Below are 18506 nucleotides of genomic sequence, written 5' to 3'. Positions count from 1 at the left end.
TCAACAAAATACCAGCAAACTGAATCCAGGGACATATAAAAAGACACATACACCAACATCAAAAGTGGGACTTGTCCCAGGAACACAGGTTGCTTCAACATGCAAAAATCAATTAATGTAAAAATTACATCAATAGATTAAAAAACAAACTTCACATGATCATTTAAATAGTTGCAGGAAAAGCCTTTGATCAACAACCCTTCATGATAAAAACTCTCAACAAACTAGGAATAAAAGGAAACTTGGTCAACCTGAGAAAGAGCATCTATGAAAAACCCACAGCTAACATCATACTTAATGGTAAAAGATTGGATGCTTTTCCCCTAAGATTAGGAACATGACAAGGATATCTGCTCTCACCACCTCTGTTCAACATTATGCTGTAGGTTCTGGCCAGAGAAATGAGGTATAAAGGAAATAGAAGGCATCCAGACCAGAAAAGAAAAAGTAAAATTGTCCCTATTCACAGATGACATGATCTTGTATATAAGTCCTAAGGAATCCACTAAACAATTATTAGAACTAATAAGTTCTGAAAGGTTGCAGAATTCAATATGAAATATTGAAACAATATGAAAATGATATTTAAAAAAATTCCATTCACAATAAGATCAAAAAGAATAAAATACCTAGGAATAAATGTAACAAAAGAGGTGCAAAATGTATGCTCTGAAAACTACAAAACATTGTGGAAAGAAATTAAAGATGTAAATAAATGGAAAAACATCCTATGTTCATAGATTAGCAGATTTAACATTGTTAAGATGCCAATACTCTCCAAACTGATCTACAGATTCAATGCAATCCCTATCAGAATCCTAGCTCTCTATTTTGCAAAAAAATTTTCAAGCTGATCCTAAAATTCATATGGAATTGCAAGGGACCCAGAATAGCCAAAACAATCCTGAAAAAGAACAAAGTTGGAGGACTCACACTTCCGGATTTCAAACTTACTACAAAGCAATGGTAATCAAGACTGTGGTCCTGGAACAAGGATAAACACACAGATCAATGGAGCAGACCTAAAGTCCAGAAATAAATCCTTAAACTGTGGTCAACTGATTTTCAACAAGGGTGCCAAGATCATTCAGTGGGGAAAAATATTCTCTTTAACAAATGGTACTCGGACAACTGGATAACTACATGCAAAAAAATGAAGTTAGACCCTTACCTCACATCACATACAAAAATTAACTCAAAATGTATCAAAGACTTAAATGTAAGAACTAAAACTATAAAACTCTTAGAAGAAAACATAGGGATAAATCCTCATCACCTTAGATTTGGCAAAGGATTCTTAAATATAACACCAAAAGCATAAGCAACAAATGAAAAAAAATAAATTGGACTTCATCAAAATTTAAAACTTTTGTGTCTCAAAGCACACCATCAAGAAAATGAAGAGACAACCTACAGAATGAGAGAAAATATTTGCAAACATATATCTGATAAGGAATTTGTATCTGAGTATACAGAGAATTCTTCCAACTCAATAATAAAAACCCAATCCAATTTAAAAATGAGCAAAGGATCTGAACAGACATTTCTGCAAGGAAGATATATGAACGGCCAATAAACACATGAAAAGATGCTCAAAATCATTAGTCATCTAGGAAATGCAAACCAAGTCCACAACGAGATGACACTTCACATCCATTAGGATGACTAGAATCCAAAATTCAGATAATAAGCGTCGGTGAGGATGCAGAGAGATTGTAACCGTCATACTCTGTGACATACAGAAGTCCGACTAAGGGACCTGAGCATCCACAGATTTTGGTATCTTAGAACCAAGGAGGAGAGGAGTCCTGGAACCAATCCCCTTTCGATATCTAGAAACAACTGCATAAGGTTCACTACACTCCAAGGTTTCAGGCTTCCACTAGGGGTCTTGGAACACATCCTCCACAGATAAGGGGAGACTACTGTACACAAGTAATGCATAAGTTAAGTAAAAGTCCTGTAGCCCTAAATTTGAATTGGAAGTATCAGTATAGTCCCATGATATATATACACACATATTCATATGCACAGCCATAGCCATCCATCACATATTGTGGTGTTAAAATACCATTTTCCACATAAAGATACCAGGGCTTCTTGGTTAAATGGCTGACTCCAGGTCTGGGGCAAAAAAATGTGAAAGATGAGCCTGGAACATCCTGTCAGTTAGGTAACAAGGAAACTATCAAAGTGTATATACTAGGTCATGTTAAAAGGACTCAAGAGCCAACTTAAAAGGCTCCCAATAGCCATAGATGGAAAATTCTGAACTTAAATAATAATTGCAGTGCATTGAAACCCACTAAATATGTTTAAGTCCATGCGTTCCTAATGATATTTTAATAAAATTAATTGATCACATTTGAGGGTCACCTTTGGGAGACAATTCATCTTGAAAATTGATAAATCAAGCATTTATCCTACGTTCTCTATATGAACTATATCCCCAGGTAACCAAATAGTAGATAAGGGGAAATGTCCTTTTATAAATGTATTATAAGTAATAAATAAAACAGAGATGATAAAATTAAAATACCACCATTTTGCAAACCCCAATGAAGTGATAGATCTAGTCATTAATCATCAATGGCTACTAACGTCACAAAAAGAGAGACATTCAGACTTATGTGTCTTCTGATGAAAGAAGACAATACTGCCTATAGTTTTGCCAAAGGGATTGAACCTCAGACTAATCCAGCCTCTGGATCCAGCTGCCAATTTGTACAAAATATAAAGGACAGAGAAACATGTTGAACTCCACTGTGAGTATGCAATCAACAAAATTCAGGCTGTTAGCAAGGGTCTGAGTTCTTCAACAGGCAAGTTGTAAGAAAAAGAAAGGAACAGAGGAAATTCCTGTAGTTTAAAAGAGAATTTAAAAACATATCAAACCTTATTTAAACAAAAAAGGCAAGACTAGTTTTGACAACTATACCAGTAGCGTAAGATTATAACATTAAAGAAAGCAGAAATTGGGTGAGGGCTATATGGGAATCCTGTACGATCTTTGCAAATTTTCTATAATTCTAAAATTACTCTAAAATAAAAAATTTATTTAAAAAAGAAAGGCTAGGAATGCTATAAAAAATGGTAATAATGATTGTTGGCAAGGACGTGGAGAAATTGTATCCCTCATATTCTGCTAGTGGGAATGTAAAATGATGCAGACACCTTGGAAAATGGTCTGGCAGTTCCTCATAAGATTAAACATAGAGTTGCCATATGGCCTACAATTCCAATTCCTAGGTATACACCCCAAACAAATGAAGACACATGTCCACGCTAAAACGTGCACACAAATGTTCCCAGCAGTATTATTCACAATAGCCAAAATGTGGAAACAATCAAAATGTCCATCAACTACTGAATGGGTAAATAAAATGTGGTATGTGCATAAAATGGGAATTACTAAGCCATAAAAAGAAAGGAAGTACTGACATATGCTACAACATGGATGAACCTTGAAAATAACATGTTAAGTGAGAGAAGTCAGTCCCAAAGGACAAGATATTTCATAATTCTATTATATGAAAAGTCCAGAATAGGCAAACTCATAGAGAATGAAAGTAAACTGGTAGTTACCTAGGCCTAGAGGGGTTGGGAGGAAATGGGGAGTGACGGCAAATGGGCATTAGGGTTTCTTTTTGGGATGATAAAAATGTTCTAAAGTTGATTATCGTGATGGCTGCACAACTCTGTGAATATACTAAAAACCGCTGAATTGTATACTTTGAGTGAATTGTACGGTACATGAATCATCTCTCAAAAAATCTGTCATGAAAAAAGGCAAGATTAAGTAGATGTATTTTTGGGTGATAAAACTATAAAGAAACGCAAGGAACTGGTTACTATAATAAAAATGAATATCACGGTTACTTTGGGGGGAAAGGAGGTGTTGTATTGGAATAGGACACACAGACAGTCTTCTAGAGTGGCCGGCAAACTTCTATTTTTTGATCTGGTGGTGGAGCTGTACATTTGTTGTGTGAGCTTTTCTTGTATCTGTTTTATAATCAAAAGATTTTTCTAAAAGACTCACCAGCAAATATATTTCAAACACAATGTAAAGCCTCATAGAATCCAAACTTAGCATGTACAAAGTACCAACTTTGGCTCTGTGGAGTACAAGAGATTATACCTGTCCTCAAGGAACTCATCTTTCAGCAAGAAGGATGAAAAAAGAGCTAGAGTAGACTAGGCCATATTAAATATTTACTGGCACAAAATTTACAGACAGTGTACAAGAGGGTTTAGAAGGGGATATGGGATTTGGGGGCAAAGGACAGGGATTAGGTGGTGCATCAGAAAAGGAATTTAAGCTACACTCTGAAAAGAGTAAAACTGGGACATAGAGAGAGCTTATGCAGGCTATATTCATTGAGCACTTAATATATTTTCGTCTTTTTCATTCATTAAATCATTTAACCCTCACAACAAACCTATAAAGCTGGTCCTATTATTATTTCCATCATACGGATAAAGTAACTGAGGCACAGACAGTCTGCGTAGGGCATCAGTGGGAAGCACAGTGGAAAAGGTAGTCTGGATTGACTCTGGGCAAATTAGTTTACCTTTCTGTGTCTGAGTGTCCACTTATTTAAAATGGGGATGATAATAACTCTCATTTCTTGTATTAAGTTGTACAACTTGGTCCCTTTGTGTTCTTCAGGGTTTGTTATTTATATATTAGATTGCTGTTTCATACAGTGTTTCTACTATTCCACAATAGAACGAGATCATGCTATGTTTTGAGGCATCTAGAACAGTACAGTTTGAAAATTATTATTGCCCATCTTTGCAAAGAGGGTGCCATATTCCAAGAATTAGGAAACTTGGCAGTTCCTATGATAAGACTGGCACAGTGAGGTAAATGATTTTAAAATCTTTGCAAAATGTAGAGGCTAAAGATAAGCAGAGGAGGCAACTCTACCAAGGGTGGGGCACAGCTTAAAGTGAGCATGGATACAGCCTGAGGGATGTCTACACAGGTCTCCTGGGGCTAGGGCAACATCAATAGCCAGCAGGGCAGGTGCCTACAGGGTCTCTCAGTTCTATTTAGAGGTGTCCCTTTCTTAGCCCCAACCCAGATACAAAAGACAGAGGGTGTCAGTAGTACGGGTAACAGACACACCAAGAGAAAAAGAAATAGCTAGGAAAGGCCAGGCAGGATCCCAAAATATACATACTTTCCGTAAGAGGTATCTTTTAATACTAATTCTGGAGCTCTATACCAGCGTGTGGCTACATAGTCTGTATAAATGTCTCCAGGAGCTGCTAGCGTTCGTGCAAAACCAAAATCACAGAGTTTAGTAATTCCTGACTGGGATACTAAAATATTCTCAGGTTTTATATCTCGATGAATGATCTAAAAAACAAACAGAAGATGCAATACATTAAAATAAGGTTTTGTTATCTAGAGAATGTCTCAAAAATTATACAGAGAAAATCTAGCTAATTAAGACAATAAAGCTATTTTCTGACTACATGCAAAGGATTAACTACACAATGCAAAAGCTAAATAGTTATATATGTTCAATTCTTACGCCATCCGTCACCTCGAAATGAAGTCAAGAAAACAGACTTAAAACTAAAAAGGTAGATCACATTCCTAAAAGGAAAAGTAATCAAAAGAACTTAATGAAAAACGTTTAACGTTCCTCTAATTCCCTGTCACGTGCCAGGTTCTGCCTTTTCTCTTTTTCCTTCACAGGTAAACCTCTTGACGACATTATCTTTTTGCAGTCTTTAGGTTCTGATCACTCAACCATCCATCAAGGTAATGTAATCTGTCCTCTCTTTCCATGTTCCATTAAACTGCTCTAGCCAAGGTCATCAACAACTTTGTTGTTGCTGTATCCAATAGACACTCCTCAATACATATCTTACTTGATATCTTAGCGTAAAAATGTTGCCAACCACTGCCCCATTCCTGACTTCTGGGACCTAAAATTCTCCCAGTCTCCTTCTATCTCTGTGGCAGTTCTTCTTTATCTGTCCCTTAAATGTAGGGTTCTGGTTTTATGCTTTCTCTTCTCCTACATCATGTTTCCCGGGCAATCTCATCTACTCTTTTTTTTTCCTTTTGACCACGTTCTTCACTTAGTTATGGGGACACCATACTCTCTTGGGCTTCTTCCCACCTATTGGCTGCTCCATCTCAACCTCATCTATCCTAATAGCTTTAGTAACTATCCATATACTGATGATTTCCAAATTTCTGTATCTAACCAAGATATCTCTCCTGGTTTCCAGAAGGAGTGGAAGCCCAGAAGAATTCCCACAAGGCTGACCCACACACCCTTCAAACCCAGTATATCCAAAATTAAATGCATCATCTTCTCCCCGAAACGTATTTGTTGTCAACAGTCTTTTAGCTCAGTGAGTGGAACTAACATTGACCCCATGGCTTAAGCCAGAAACCAAGGCATTTTTCTCCCTTAGTCCCTTACTCTCTTAACGTATCTACTTCTCTCTCTACTTTAAGTCCCCTCAGTTCACCACTAAATTACTATACTACCAACTGGTCTCCCTAAATTCACTCTGATCCCCTCCAATCCACTGTCCGCAATGAAGTCACAGTACTATTTTAAAATTACATGTGTGATCATGTCACTTCTCTGCTTAATATCCTTCAAGGATTCCCCATCCCACAGGACAAATTTGAAACTCCTTAAAATGGCTTGTAAGGCCTTGAAAGATTTGGCCCCTGCTCACCTTCTCAACCTCCCTTCCTTTCAATTTTTCGGGATTTTTCTCATCTCTGCATTTGCTGATGCTGTTCCAACTGCTTAGAACACTTTGCCTGGCCAACTATTTCCTCAGTTCTCAGCTTAGATGTTTGCATTAGATGTTCCTTCTATATGTTCTCACATCATTCTGCACTTCCCCCCCCCAGTTTTTGTCATGCTATATTATTAATTGCCTGTTACAGTCTGTAACTCCCACCAGACTGTAAGCTCCATGAGGGCAAGATGTATGTATGTCCTGTTCAAGCTACATCCCCCAGTGCCCACTACAGTGCCTAAAACAAAGAAGGCATATAAAAACTTTATCAAATGAATGAAGCATATTCTCATCACCAGCAAATTATCATAGTACAGCGAAAATATCTCAGTGACAGAAACCTGGGATCTTTCCTTGTTTATACAACTTACTGTTATAAGTCTTTGGGATTGGCTCTTGCCTCAGTCTCTCTCCATAAATCGCCAAAAAATTAACCTAGGGTAATGAGCCACCTTGAAGATACCATCTAGAAAGCTGTATTAGTTCTTTTTTACTTCCACAACTTTTATTGAGTGACTAGTATATGCCAGACATTATGCCTAGATCTGAGGATTTAACATGAGCAAAAATTGACATGGAAAAGCACATTAAGGTACCACTTCACACATTCTGCCCACCACACATCTATTGCCCTCCTCCTCAGTGTTCTAAACACGTGGCAGAAAGATCACCCAGTTGATACCTTAATATTCTCACTCTTTTCAACGAATAACCCCATGACTACATGTGGAATTTTGTTATCCTTGAGAACAAAGTACTCTCTGAATCCCACCTTTTAAAATTCTGTTTTGACAACACCCTCCTTGGTCTTCTACTATAACACTGAGACCTCCAAAAACACAGTATTTCTATTTGTTTAGGCCTTCTTTAATGTCTCTCATCAATGTTTAGTAGTTTTTGGTGTATAGGTCTTGTACATGTTTTGTCAGATTTTCCCTAAGAATTTTTGATGCTGTTGTAATGCTATTGTTAATTTTAATTTCTGATTACCTGTTGCTAATATATAGAAATACAGTTAATTTTGGTATGTTGATCTTGTATCCTGCAACTCTGATAAACTTGCAAATTAGTTCTGCACACTTTGTGATAGATTCCATAGATTTTCTACATAGATGACCTGCCATTTGTGAATAAAAACAGTTTTACTTCTCCGAAAAAAAAAAATCTGGGGCTGTCCCGGTGGCATAGTGGTTGAGTTTGTGCGCTCTGCTTTGGCTGCCCAGGGTTCGCAGGTTCGATCCCTGGCATGGACTTATACACTGCTCATCAAACCAGGCTGTGGTGGCATCCCATATATACAAAATGGAGGAGGACTGGCACAGTTGTTAGCTCAGGGACAATCTTCCTCAAGCAACAAAGGGGAAGATTGGCAACAGATGTTAGCTCAGGGCCAATCCTCCTCACCGAAAAAAAAATCCACTTCACACTCACTAGAATAGCTACAATCAAAAAGACAATAACAGGGGAGGATGTGGAAAAACTGGAATACACTGTTGGTGGGAATGTAAATAAAATGATATAGCCACTTTGTAAAACAGTTTGGCACACTCCTGGTAGCTTTGTAAACCAAGAGCCCCCCAAATCTTGGTGAAAACCAGTGGCCTAGCAGCCTAGGCAGGGAGTAGAACAGGGCTGTTTCTTCTCCAAAGCCTCATTCCCAGACAACTGTCATCATTTGACCTGTCCAGCAGGTCACTGGAAAATCCTACTAGAAGGCTTGTCTTTATTTGACCTAACTCAGAGCTGGCCCAATGCAAACAGCCCTTCTCCTGGGGCCTTTGTCAGAAATAATTAGCAGCTACTGGATAACATTATAGCCACCTGAGGCAGCTATAACTGCACAAACAACAAGCTGACCAAAATACTTAAAAAGAAAGGCTGGGAGTGAGATGTCCATGAAGGGTGTGAAAAGCTCCAACATATTCCTAAGAATCAAGAAGGCCACATGCAGAGCTGTGCACACGCCCAGGAAAGACCTGAGATGATCCTAAGCTCTCACTTCTGGCTGACTTTGAGGCTCTGCACAAGCAGGAAGGTAAGGCTAAGGCAGAGTTGTAAACTGCCTGCTTGAGCGTCAAAGGCATGTCCCAACACACAGAGAGAGCTCCTCGGTAAATACGGCTGAGAGATTTATTAGTTTCAGGCATTTAAGGAAATCTCTGTCCAGTCATTAGCGAACCCCTAAACTAACCGAGCAGAGATTTCAGTGGTCACACATGATGAAGAATACAGACTTCACAGAATTAGTTGAGAAAAGTAACTAAACAAATGGGCATGACAACAAACAGCAACAACAACAAACCCTGAGAGATGGGAAACTCTGATTTCCAGAGTCGCCCAATTATGTTATTTTAAATGTGCAGTTTTCAACAAAAAAATTACAAATTCCAAAAAATTTCCAAAACAAAAAGATATGTGAACAAACAAGTATGGCTCATACACAGGAAAGAAAAGCAGTCAACGAGAAACATTGAACTTGCTAGACAAAGACTATAATCAGCTATTTTAAATATGTTCAAAGCTAACAGAAACCATGTCTAAAGAACTAAAGAAACACTTTTTTGCAAATATTTAATAAGATACACAAATATTAATAAGATATACAAACATGAATTTGCCTGTTCTGGACATTTCATTTAAATGAAACTTATACTAAGCGGTCTTTTGCGTCTTTTTTCACTTAACGTTTTCAAGGTTCATCCATGTTGTAGCATGTATCAGGACTTCACTCCATTTTGTGGCTAAATAAATGCCATTATATGGATATACCTCATTTTGTTTATCCATTCATCAGCTGATATACCATTTGAGTTGTTTCCACTTTTTGGCTATCATGAATAATGCTGCTATGAACATTCCTGTGCAGGCTTTTAAGTGAACATACGCTTCCAATTCTCTTGGATAGATATGTAGGAGTAGAATTGCTGGGTCATATGGTAATTCTATGTTTAACTTTTTGAGGAACTGCCAAACTGCTTTCCATAGCAGCTGCACCATTTTACATTACCACCAGCAGAGAGGTTTTCCATTTCTCTATTTTCTCGCCAACATTCATTATTGTCTGTTTTTAAAATTACAGCCAGCCTAGTGGGTGTGAAGCAGCATCTCATCGTGATTTTGATTTACATTTCCATAATGACTGATGATATTGAGCATCATTTCATGTACTATCAGCCATTTGTATATCTTCTTTGGAGAAATGTCTACTCAAGCCCTTTGCCCATTTTTAAATGGGATTGTCTTTTTATTGTTGGCTTGTATTTTATAGATCCCAGATACTTGATGCTTATCAGATATGATTTGCAAATATTTTCTCCCATTCTGTGAATTGTCTTTTTACTTTTAGTGTCCTTTGATGCACAAAAGTTTTTTAATTTTGATGAAGTCCAATTTGTCTATATTTTCTTTGATTGGTTTTGCTTGTAGTGCCATACCTAAAGAACTATTGCATAATACATGGTCACACAGGTTTTCACCTATGCTTTTTTCTAAGAGTTTTACAGTTTTCGCTCTTACATATAGGTCTTTGATCCATTTTGAGATAATTTTTATATATAGTGTAAACTATCAGACTTTGGATTCAAACAATGAGTTTGATTCTCCTTTACTTTATAGTGGAATGCTTCAGAACTACGTAAAACTCCATATTACAATCTGATTTACAATACCTCTGCTCTATATAGCCCTATTTGCTTGAATTTAAACACCCATCTAAGACAGTTCGATTTCCATACCCTCTATAACAGCCTCAGGGAGCTTAGTTCTAAATCACCCAGAGCTTCAGATTAATTAATTTTCCAGTCAAATTTTATACAATTAATTGCTAATGCATATAAAAAATGAGCCAAAAGCTTCCAGAAGGAGACTGAATAAGGATGTCTGAGGTAGACTGCAAGACTGGGAATTTCCTATATGCCCTAGAAGCCAAATGGAAAGTGCAGTCCTTGACTGTTTTCTGATTTTAATAAATCACTGGAAAAGACACATTAGGAACAACTGGGTAAATTTTAATATAAATTTGGTATTGGATGTTATTAAGGAATTGTTAATCGTGCAGATGTAGAAATGATTCTGAAGTTAAATAGGAAAATGTGCTTTCTTAAAGACATACATAGTATTTAGAGATAAAATGTCAGGTTTATAATTTACTTTAAAATACTTCAGAAAACAAAACAGATGAAGCACATATAGCAAAAAATTAACAATATATTAAGTAACATTAAAATGTTAACAATAATATTATTCAAGGAATTTCAAATAATTCCTTGTTTGGAAAACTATGAATTTAAAAGCCAAAAGTAGAGTTATGCAAAATATGCAAAAAATAGGCAGAAGTGGCCTAAATTTAGGGAAGCAAGGCTTTGTGGAGTAGGAGGTGGGGTTGGGGCCTAGGAAGATTGACAGTCCTTAGGTATTAATCAGAATTACTCAGAATTCATAAAGTTTACCGAAAACTGGATAAAATTTAACAAGCTCCATAACGGTAGGAACCAAGTCTTTTATTCAAGGCTGCACCCTCAGCACCTACTAGAATCAATATTTGCTACTGGAGGATGCTCAATAAACATTTGTTGAATAAATGAATGAGGGAATAACCATTTCTCCCCCATAAGTGGCCAAATATTTGCATTTAGACTCTGACTGCTTCCAAAATGGTTTTGAAGAGGCTTATAATATTAACCAGATCAAAATTTTAAAATTAAAAAAAAAAACAGAAAGAAAAGATAAACTAGATTCCTATAATTACTTACTGCTAGTGAACATTAAATTTTTATCTGAGCTGCCTAGAAGCCAATATAAAAAAGTAAATATATTTTCATTATTAAACAAAAGAAGGTAAACAAATACTTCTGGAGATAAAAAGCTTTTTCTGGTACTGAACTGTATTTGACTTCATGAATTCTTATTAAAAGGAACATGGGATATCACGGTAGACCGTATCGCAGACATTTCAGTTGTATAAAAACCCAGTCATCTGAAATTTGGAGATATTAGGAAAATAAAGTTCTCCTTTCTTGATTTTTGGCAACATGAAGATAACCTTAAATCATCAAGGCCAGAACCCAGATACCCAGATAATAAGTATAATAAGATTCTAATGAGCCACTTCATTCACAGTTGCTTTAATTCTCCAAGGTAACTAACTTTAAAACACTCTTTGGGGTGAGGGACGGGGATAATTTTACTCCAGGTCCCAGATAAGACCAAGAGAATAAAAGAATGCAGGTGCTCCTGTCTAGGCCTCTTTCTCTGCTGCCCCTGACAGCCCCACGGATATTCTTCCAGACTTGGTGCTGCAAACTACCTTTTACTTTTCTCTCTGTCCCCTGGAGAGTGATCCATCCTTACCTCTTCAACCATGGTCTACCAGGAAGGTTTCAAAATCCGTATATCCAGTTCTGACAACTGCCTAAGACCATGTTAGGTAATTGGTTAACCACTATTTTTACTTAAAAATTTCCACTGTCCCTTAAAATATATCAATATATCTAAAAGCAATTCCCTCTTCTAAACTCAAGTTACTGCTGACACCATAATTATCCTGCTCTCAAATTTAAAATCTTGTAATTATCTTTGATTTCTCCTTGTTTGCATCCATCACATATCTACTTGTTTCTCAAATCCTGTCATTTCTCTTTTGCAGTCTTTCCATCCTCTCCCCTTGCCATCCTTCCCTCCTTACCATTGCCACTATCCTAGTGCAAGCCCTTATCACTTCATATCTGGACTGTCACAGCAGCCTCTCACCTGATGTCTCTGTCTCTATCCATACTTGTTCCCTACTCTTGCCAAAATTAAGCTTAGGTTTTGTTTTTATCCTGTTATAGCAAAGCTCAAAAACCTCCCATGGTTTCCCAGCGTCCTCAGGAAAAAGTCCAACCTCCTCAGGATGAATTTCAAGGCTCTGGAAAACCTCTCCCCAGGGGCACCTGTGCAGTCTGATCTCCCTTTGCCTGGTCTCTGTAAAATGACTATCACCACTCTCAACTCCCCTACTCAGGGCTCCCTCTATTCTCACAGTGGTACCCCATCTGGATGTATTTCCTCTTCCCATGAAATCCCAGCTACAGTTCAAAATTCTACTTACTTTAGTTTCACCTCCTCTTTGAAGTCTTCTACTCTCAGTCTAGCCCATACTAGTGTCTCTCTTTATTCCAAAAACATTTTTAAAGTCTACTATAGACAAGGCACAATAAGGATACAGTTAACACAACTATTCCTGACTCCCTACCAGGACTATTTATTGAGCACTTAAAATGTGTGTGACACAGTGCTAAATATTTTATACCTACTCCTAATTTGATCTTTACAAAATACCTGTGAGGTACTATAGTATCACTTTACAGATGAGAAAAACAAGGCTCAGAGAGGTTAGATAACTTTCCTGGGGCCACAGAGTAATGGGGCTACCATCTCTCATTGTGCAAGTTATAAACTACACAAATTGTGTGGTTATACATAAATAAGCTGGTGGGTGAAAACCCAGGATAGTCTGATTTCAAAGACTGCGTGCTCTCAACTGTTACATTATGCTGCCTCCCCATGGGTCCAGCTGGCAAGGAAATCACAATCTGAATTCCAGTTGCTATTACAACCACATTTTTCAAAGCTGCAAAATAAGATGCACCATTAGCAAGACAGAAGATTAGAAATTAAGATATCTGAGAAAGCCTGGGATATATAGACGTTATGTCTATATAAATTACTAATAAAACTATTTTCGAGGCTTTTACTGTTATTTCCTGAATATATACCTAACTTTCTAGAAAGTAGAGCTCATGCTGGGAACAAAATATCTCCATAAAAACCTGCTGAGCTAAACACTTCCTAAGCAATGCTGAAGGCAACACTTTTTAGTGTTTAGTGTCAGAACAGTCGATCTTCTTTCTTTTCTTGATTTTTCATAAGTTAAATGACAAGACGCTACACCTCTCAGCCATTTTATTTCTCCTTTCTTTCCCTAAAGGCATCCACATTCACTTGCCATTCCCCTGGCCTAGTTTCCAGTTCCTACCTCCAAATCTCCTTTCGTTTCAGCTAGCCTGACTGTCAATATTTTAATGTACTGTCTCTAATAAAAGCTGCCCCAGTTGACTGTTGATTCCTACATACCAAATTACTGACATCTCTGATCTCTTCTTTAGCATCCCATACTTGGTCTGCCCTATAGTTATAATTATTGTGTGCTCAATATGTTTTTTGGTTCTGCAACTAAATTGTAAGGTAGTGACACTATTTTCAGGATGTCAATTAATACTGTACAGAAAAATAATTTTAGAATACTGTTTAAGTAGCACTTACAAATCACATACATCCTATAGTTTGGCTTACTCTGAAGCACTTACATTATTATCGTGAAGATATTCAATCGCTCGGAGGATCTGGAAGAGGTATTTTCTAAGTCGTTTACTCTCTAGTCCATGACAATAATGTTGTAACTCATCTAATACTGTGTGGTCAATAAATTCAAACACCAAATGAATTTTCTTTTTCTGTCTAAAAACTTCAATCAGATTGACCAGGTTTTCATGACGAAATTGCTATTGACAAAAGAAATGGATTTTTAACAAATTATTTCATGCACAATATTTGTACATGTAACACCTACATAATTTTTTTTAAAAAGCAGAAATATTCTCAGCTTCTTTTCCTCCATACATTTCAAAAGAAATTTCTCAACTAATTTGCTTACATTCCTATTTTAATAAAATGTTACTCTTTCATAATTAATATTTATAGAACAAAGGGAGATGTACTACTTTACTTCAAATTGGCATGTGTTTGCTTATTAAAATAATTTAGAATTAATGTACTATGACACAATTTGGTATGCCGCTAAGAGATATCTTCCTATCCTTTAACTTGGTTTGTGGCTAAATTTGAAAGGTCCTTATATTTTCAAATGAGCCTGGATTTCAACGCCACTGAGTATGTGATCTGAATTTATAGAAATTACTTATTCTCTGAGTTTGGTCCTAAACTCTAGAGAGTAAAACATAAGTTCCAGGCAGACATTATAAATTCATTACATTGTAACAAAAGAGTATAAAAATATCTAGAAACTTTTCAGATATGTGAAATATCAGTTTATAGCTATAGGAACTTTACATAAATATACAATTATTTGTGGGTACTTTTTTCTTCATTGTCTGTAATATTGTATTAAGCAGCAAAACACATTTTTAGAGTGGTAACAATCATTGTTAAAATACTTTCAAAATGTCACAAATGGCATGTATCAGCTTAGAAAACAAATGAGGTTGAAAATTTTATGCTGTTTATTCTATTTTTGAACACAGTGACTTAATTACAACTGAGTCTCAAATATTTAACTTTTTCAAATTATCAAAAATACTTATTCATTTGGCTAAAAATTAAGGAGTATATTTTCAATGTTGGATTCATTAGAAAACTATACTTTTATGAAAAAACATTTGCCTTTATTCCAACGGTACAATATCAATTTTTCTACTTATCTGTACTAATACATAGACCAAAATCCTTAAAACACGACTAATAGAAAAACATGCCAAAATACAATGCCAGATTCCTTTCCTATTTTTGCTCCCAATTTCCCTGGTTGGCAAGATGCCAGAGTGCTGCAGTGACAACATGCTGGCAGTAGTACAAAGAGCTGATTGCTTTTGGAAACTACAAGATTAATCCTTCAACTAAGGAAAATTACTGGTTTCCTGTTCAATCTTTATTTTAAAGGCAAAAGCAGAGAAGAGTTATATTAGTTACTAAGCATTAGGGAAGATCCACGCAGGGGCAAGGAACCAGGTACTTCCTCAGATAAACCATGAAATCCCTAGAAATGCTTCATTACTCCTTTTCAAGTTGTTTACTTTTGTTTTCCTTCATTACTAGACAATTTTTATACAGATATTCTCACTAATTACTCTAACTGTAATTTATTTAATGAAATTCTAGCAGATAAAAATTTAGTTCAAGTCAAGTCATTATGGCAATCTTTTTAGACTAAGAATCAACTAATCCAAGAAATGCCTCTTGTGAAATCAGATTAGATCAAACTAAAAATTCTATAAGAAATAAATCAATGAGAATAAATAGTTAAGGTGTCTCAAAATAGTCTGCATAATAGTTGTAATAGTAAAGTACATTTTCAAATTCATTTCTGTGTTCTTGCCACATATTGCTTATTTTTACAAAACGATTATGTAGAAAAAAATAATCAGCTTAAACACAACATAGTTGAAGAAAACGCAAAAGATAGTGCCTGGGAAAAGGTCTCCTTCTAATCAGATTTTCACTTACGGTGCACAACAGTTGCCTTACAGTATTATTATGTTTTAGGTGATCAGAATAAGGACTGTTATCTCTCACAAAATCATAACATCTTTACTGCCTTCAACTTTCCTTTTGTGTAGATACAGAGTATTTCCAACAATCCACAGATGCCTACTATTTCCTCTATTTAGAAAGCAGATTGATCCATCATGTCTAATATAGACTTATAAAGAAAGAATATTACTTTTGTATCAGATAAAAATGAACAAGAAGAGTATCTTTCTTCACCACATAAAACATCTAGACTACCCTGTCAAAGTCATAAACCTTAAAGCATCTAGATAAATTCCAATAAAAGACATATAGGTACTTAAGTATTTTTTAAATCACTTGTTTTGTACCCAATCCTCAAGGAATGTTAACACTCTTTTCTTCACACTTGTGAGTTCTTTCCCCTGGGTTGACCTGTCATACCCTCTCAAAATTCTATCTCTCCTGATATTGTTCCCCATCTCTAAAAGCCTACTGGTCATCTTTACTTAACTGTACTCCTGTCACCTCAAGTTCAACATTTCTAAAACTGAACTGGTTCCCAAACCACGTCTCTTTTGGGTCTCTCATGTTTCCATCAATGAGAGCAGTCTCTGAACCTCAAAGATCCCTTTGACTCCTCCCTTTCTATTTCTTTCTACACTCTTTCATGTCTTGTTTTGCAATACATTATGTTCTAACCTTATTTTCCATTCAAATTGCTGCATTCCAGCAAGGGCCCTCATGACATTTACCAGGATTCTTGAATTAAACTCATAACAGACATCTTTTTACTCTCTCAGTCCTCCAATCTATTCTAAAAAATAGAGCCAGATTAATATTTATAGAGTTTCTGCACTCTGAATTCAAAACCTTCCACCCTTTACAAAATCAAGTTTTGACTCCTTAGCCTAAAAGACAAGACTTTAAAACGTAGCTACAATTTACTCCTCTAATCAGACTTCTTTCTATTTCTGTATAGGAAACTCTACAGGCAGGGCTGGCCCAGTGGTGCAGCGGTTAAGTTTGCACGTTTCACTTTGGCAGCCCGGGGTTTACTGGTTTGGATCCTGGGTGTGGACCTACGCACCACTGGTCAAGCCATGCTGTGGCAGGCGTCCCACATAAAATAGAGGAAGATAGGCATAGATGTTAGCTCAGGGCCAGTCTTCCTCAGCAAAAAGAGGAACGTTGGTGGCAGATGTTAGCTCAGGGCTAATCTTCCTCAAAAAAAAAAGAAAAGAAAAGAAACTCTACAGGCAAATGTCTCTGCTCTGTCCTTTGTCCTGCTTTAGCCTCTCTGAGCTTATGCTGTTCCCCTAACCTAGAACACAACAGTTTTTCCCTCTTATCTAAATTCTACACATCCTTTAAGGCCAAATTCATGTCCCATTTCCTCCAAGAAACCTTCCCTACCCAACAGGACTTTGTGTTAATCACTTGGCATTGATTATGAGCCACTTTTCATTCAGTATTATTTTTATATGCCCTCCTGTCTTTCTGATTAAATAATAAATGTCATGAAGAGCAAGTACTGTGTTTTACCCCATTACAGTCTCAGCATTGGGCATAATGCCTTGCAGAAAGCAGACATTTATATTAAGTATTATACGTAGGTGGATATTTCTGAATAATTATTTTGCAGTATTTAGCATAGCTCTTGTTACATTATCCATAAGCACATATATCTTCTATTCACTATAAAATTACAAAACGTAGACAGTAAGGTAGAATATCACATTTGTTTTTCAATTACATGCCTTAATACATGTGTTAACTGAAATATTCCCTATGTAATTCTTTTATTCCATAACAATTTCTCTTTTGACTTACAGAGAGCAATTAAGGCAAAAGAAGCAAACCTTCAGAAACTTTATTTCTCTTGTTGCAATTTTGTTGACAGATTTTTCCGGTTTCTCATAAAATATCTTAATGGCCACTATCTGCCCAGTTTCCTTATGTTTACACTTCATAACTGTTCCATAACTTCCCTCTCCCACTTTTCCAAGGCTTTCATACATCTCCATTTTCAAGCCCAGCTTCTTCTTCATAGAAATAAAGAAAAAATGTTAAATTTTATACTCTTATTTATTCAAGCTGGATAATGCATTTCCACAATAAATTCCTTCTTTAAAATATAGACACATAGAAAAAATAGGAATCTTTTCACAGACCCTGACTGTCTTTGGGAATTCTTGTGGAGTCCAGCCCGCACCAAAACTTGGGGAGCCCCCTGCTGTCTCGGTCATTCCATCACCACTAAGATTTACGATTCCCTCACTACATGTCACCAATCCTTCACGGGTGGGGTCCCCACACTTCCCGTCACGTCCCCATCAAATATGCTGTTCCCGCAATGCTGCGGTTGCCCACAGACCACGCCCCAGGACCAAAGAAAACCTCGGTCCCCCCGTCCTCAAACCACACGTCTTAGTGTC

The 18506-nt window shown here is 36.5% G+C and overlaps 1 protein-coding gene across 36 annotated transcripts in view; it reads right to left on the bottom strand.

Annotated features, from left to right (window-relative positions):
* CDKL3 (cyclin dependent kinase like 3) overlaps positions 1–18506 on the bottom strand; it is a 102043-nt gene that overhangs the window by 80185 nt on the left and 3352 nt on the right. For 11 of the 36 annotated variants that reach the window (XR_011424947.1, XR_011424945.1, XR_011424948.1 and 8 more), the window contains exons 2-4: positions 17931–18113; positions 14133–14327; positions 5190–5368 (exon numbers count right to left, since the gene is read on the bottom strand). Coding sequence is in view for 21 of the 36 variants with exons in the window: in XM_070232761.1 (XP_070088862.1) it covers positions 5190–5368; positions 14133–14327; positions 17931–18095 (539 nt within the window). In the remaining 15 variants the exon portion in view is untranslated. 36 annotated transcript variants of the gene reach the window in all.

Source organism: Equus caballus, chromosome 14 (genome assembly GCF_041296265.1).
Source record: "Equus caballus isolate H_3958 breed thoroughbred chromosome 14, TB-T2T, whole genome shotgun sequence".
In the NCBI taxonomy this organism is placed as follows: Eukaryota; Metazoa; Chordata; class Mammalia; order Perissodactyla; family Equidae; genus Equus; species Equus caballus.
The sequence above is the reverse complement of the archived record's forward strand: the minus strand, read 5'-3'. Positions and strand labels throughout refer to the sequence as shown.